At 38.6% G+C, this 4700-nt stretch overlaps 1 protein-coding gene across 1 annotated transcript in view; it reads right to left on the reverse strand.

Annotated features, from left to right (window-relative positions):
- The window catches only part of LOC138042317 (uncharacterized), a 10172-nt gene extending 8401 nt beyond the window's left edge, over positions 1-1771 (reverse strand). The window contains exon 1 of the mRNA XM_068888171.1: positions 476-1771. Coding sequence (XP_068744272.1) covers positions 476-1487 — 1012 coding nt within the window. The 5' untranslated portion in view covers positions 1488-1771. The remainder of the gene's footprint in view (positions 1-475) is intronic.
- Between the last annotated feature and the right edge of the window lie 2929 nt (positions 1772-4700).

A 4700-nucleotide genomic window follows, 5' to 3' on the forward strand; every position in this document is an offset into this window, starting at 1 on the left:
GCAAGAAGGGCACTAATGGCAAATGTCAATCAAACGGATAAAAAAAACCAAGGTTCTTATACACAAGTTGACACTGTTTTGCATCATAAAAATTACACTTGAGAAGATTGATAAAAATATTTATTTCGAATGACTCTTGGGATAATGGTTTTTCTACAAATGACATCATATGATTCAAAACAAAAAAAACAAAACTGACTGCCCACTGATAAGATTATTTTATGTTTTACGTTTTCTTCGAGCTGATGAACTTAACCATAGAGTAAAACTCATCTAAATCTACTTCAAAGCTTCTGTCGTGATAGTTGTGAGAATTTACCAAAGCAATCACTTTGAGTTACTTTGAGTGAAACCACCTTGCCATTGCAAGGGTTATGAGGCACTATGTCTTTTTGAATTATCCAATTTCCACGGATTTTATTTATTCTTTTTAATATAGTAATTAACTGAAAAATATCTAGAATAAAAGACTTACCTTTCGTTCGAGTAATGTCTTTAATCCTCTTGACAGATTTTAAATCCACGGCTCGTGACCACGTCACGTGTAACGAATCCTTCGACCCTTGACGATCAGCTGTATTAAATAATCGATCTGTCGTCCTCATGAAAAGTCTTTTCAGAATAACGAGCGGACCAGTGTAGCAAGCACACAAAAATGTGGCTACGCGACCCAAAAGAAAACACTGCTTCTTTAAGTATATCGTCTTGTAACCAAGTGATTCCAATAAGAATCGTGTGGATGTAAAAACGTCGGCAGTACTCTCGTGGGTTTGCATTAAAACGCCGGTGTTCTCGCTTTCACGGAAGCTTGGAAATAATAAAACCCGCCACATTGTTTCAAGGGTTTCGTTGTCTAGCACTTGTGTAGTTCCTCCCAATTCCACCGCGCTTAAAGAAGAAGAATTGTCCATGCTTTCAAAGACGTAATTGCAGCTGTTAAAATCCACTATGTCCTTCCATCCATAACCAGCCATCACCCGAACTGGAGAGTATCTAAGTTTGAGAAGTCGTGTGTTTATTCCACTTAGCTTACCCTGAGAAAGTAGGCTATCACGGACAAAACTCAGAGCCTCGTCCATAGTAATCTTCCCCTCAAATAGAAAGAAAATGTTGGAAACCGAAGTTTTCAGTTCATTATTTACACAACTCGCTAACCAAACTGCCTCTGAATCGGACATCTTGGTCAGCTTTTCTCGATGATTACGAAGGCTGTAATACACAACAATTCTCCTCACAAAATAGCTGAGTGGAACCACAAGAACAACAACACCGAGAAATAAAGCGAATAGAACAGTGTGTGTAATCCAGATCACTGTGTAGAACACAATGTTTACCAAGAAATTCGAACGATCCGCAGGATGAGAGAGCCGCTTGCTCCTCTTTCTGGCGTTGTTGTGGGTTGCCAGTCTGTCCGTAGGAGAAGTTCGCCTTACCAAACACTGATTTCTACGTGGATATGCCCAGCATCCATCGTCTGTAGAACACATAGTATTCAATTAATCAGCATGAAAAGATACCTGCTGCAACAACAGCTATTGCTTCGCGAATATCTTTTATTTTCTCTCGCCGTAGTTTCGGTTAGCTCTTCAATTGCCATATTTTCGTATCTCCTGTTCCTTTAACGTTACCTTAACTGTAGGTCAAATTCAGGAAAAAAAACATACTTTGAAAGTTCAAATGAAGGTATATAACGCTATTTCCAACTCTCAGTGCTCGTTTGACTCCGAGAATCGCCCATTTCATTTGGGTCACGTTCGGTTTCTCTGGGAAACGCCGCCATGTTTGTTTACTTCGATGACACTTAAAACAAAGACGTCGATTGGTCAGGACAACTGAAACAGTGTTTTTGATTGGATGGCGATTTTATCAAACAGCCGGCGCGAAAAAAACGTCGTTCACAATGAGTTATTTCTCACTTGCAGAGACCTCAATTTTCTTGCACAATGAATTAATACCGACACCTGCTTAAAAGCTGTTGCTTTATGAACAAATTTCAGAAGTTTATATGGTAATTGAAATGCGTGGAAATCAGCTGTTTATGATACTCGCAGTTCTTAAGGCGAACGAATATTATAAGGAAAACGGTGTCTGTTGTTTCGAGTCTGTTACATTAATTAAGGCACCCGATGAGTCGCTTCGGTAAAATATCCGCGTTTGAGATGGAATAACAACCTCATTTATTTGAATTCAACAGTTATATAGCTGCGATGAAAAGTTGGGGATTCTTAAATGAAAAGCAAGTTTATCATTTCTGGAACTTTCGTTTCATGAAAATACACTCGAAATCGCATAAAATATATAACAGAGGTGCCAAAACGACTATGCTTCAAAAATGATAAAACTGAAAACAAAATTAAAGTTGTTGACAGCCGCTGAAGAACTTAGCATAACAATCGTCCACAAATGAAAACAAAGCTAGCGCTGCATCATCAAGCTTGCTATTAGATCAATGTATTTCAGGATTTCAGCTGGAATCAGTTTCTGATGATGAAATTATGATAAAATAAAGAAATTGGCTGGTAGAAATGATACGAACGAAGACTAAATTTTCTTTGGGTTTTACATTATTGATGGGACCAATGACCATCTCAAGTTCGGAAATCTACATACTGTTGAAATTAAATCGCTTTCTCGCCTAAAAGACCCGAATTTACGTAACGTCTGAGATAAAACTGTTTATTTTCTTGCCCTCTACTGCTAAAACACTGTGGCTAAGGAATGTTCTGGATTTGAATACCCCACAACCAGAGTACTCTAGAATGAGGCGCAAAAAGCTCTCAGTTGTCAGCTTATAATATATTCTGGTATTTTTCAATCGGTCATGATCGATATGAATCATCACAGATATTTATGTCCGGCATAATGTCACCGAATAAAATGCTTTTCTTTTTCGCACCTACTATTTATTTTAGTCTGGCTTTTTTTAATGAATAGTTGCAACGTGTTGGGTGGGAGAAAATGCGATAAGCCTTCTCTTCAAATATTCTTTTTCTGGGGGTGATCTGACATGGCCTCAGTGTTTCGATTAAGTTTGGGGGAGTTTTCAGCTTACGCCAAACGGCTATTTTCTTGATCTAGATAGAGCTGTATATTATTTTGCATTTGGCACATTATTGCCAAAGAGACAGCCGAGCAAAGAGCGACGCGAGACTGACAAGGCGGCAGCCTTAATAGAGCCGAAGCGCGAGAGTGTAAAATTTCGACGGGCTTCAGAGAAACTGTAGTGTAAGATATTAAGGGAACAAAGGCCGTTTATCATGTGACTCCAAGAACTAATGCAAGCGCGCGTATTGATGTGCGATCATTTGACGCGACATTAAAATAAAGCCGTTCAAAAATTGCAGCAGTACTTTCAATATAATTGTAAAACACGTTGAACAGTATTTACATTGTTGTTCGAGATACAAAGTGTGCAAAGGTTTTTACTTGCATTTCTATTGTTAGTCAGTACTTTGAAATTTAAAGAATATAATAATACAGCTACTATTCAGTTGGGTTCCAAAAATGACACTCCTGATACAAATCTGCAGGGTTTTCGTTTGAGACCGGCGTTTCGTCCGATGGTTTCCCATTTCATGTCCTATGCTTTGATGCCAAAATTTGAGGGGTTTGTTTTTAGCGGAGATCCGCGCGCGCGCACCTTAGTTAAGAAAATATGATAACCCATCGCTGCGAGAAATTTTGGTTTTATACCCATGACGTCATCGACCGTCCGTACGTCCACCGATCCATGTATGACAATGTGATCAGTATCATACTAGTTTACAGCATACATCTTTGATACTGGACATCCATGTTTTGATCAATTAACACATGTCAAAACAAGGTATCCTCTGACCAGTATCACGTGACCATATCGCTGGCTCAAGCTTAGAGCTCACCGAGATCAGCTTTTTTTTAAAAGTTGACCTCTGACCAGGTAATGGTTTTCGATTGAATTGCAGGCTCAATCCAGGTTAACTCACCTAAACTTAAGTGAGGCTTCCTTTTTTCGCGCGGTTTATGTGGCTCCACGCGGCTACACCGGCATACTACGTCAACTATAGTTCTTACACAGTCAACGCTTTTCGTGTTCCGGTGGAAAACAAGTTTGGAAAATGTTTTCTTTGTACATTTTTCGCTGGTTTCAATCCAGTTTGACATATCATGATAGCTGTAGTCCACACTGGCGGCTACGCTGTTATTCAAGTCAAGCATCCGGGAGGGACATAAACTTAAAGCTGAGTGTTTATTTTTTAATTTGCTTAGAGCTGCTTTTTTCTCTGTATTGCAATTTATGGCATATCTTTAGAAGCTCTGATAAGGTTACATGATGCCTGGTGGAAGAAGAAACGAATGGAGAGCGAAAGAGAACGACAACGACAAAACAGAATACCAGTAATAGCTGATACTTAGTGGAAGAAGTTACTCCACAAATTATTCCCTAGGGCACTAAACCGTTTGTTTTTTTTTAAAAGTGGTTTAATCGGTTTTTCCTTTGTAGAGGAATGAAAATTGAATTTTTATTGTCAACTGGAATTAAATAACAATTATCTGTACTCTTTTGGACATAAAGAAAAAGTTGATTTGTTTGTTTGTTTTGCTCTGAAATGCGAGCGAACAAATGCTTTTTAATCCGTTTGCCCAACTGGATAAATTTTACTAGCTTGTGTTTTCAACAATTTGTGTAAAGCACCTAAACGTTATGTAAGTGTTGGAGC

Source organism: Montipora capricornis, chromosome 3 (assembly GCF_036669925.1).
Source record: "Montipora capricornis isolate CH-2021 chromosome 3, ASM3666992v2, whole genome shotgun sequence".
NCBI classification, from domain to species: Eukaryota; Metazoa; Cnidaria; class Anthozoa; order Scleractinia; family Acroporidae; genus Montipora; species Montipora capricornis.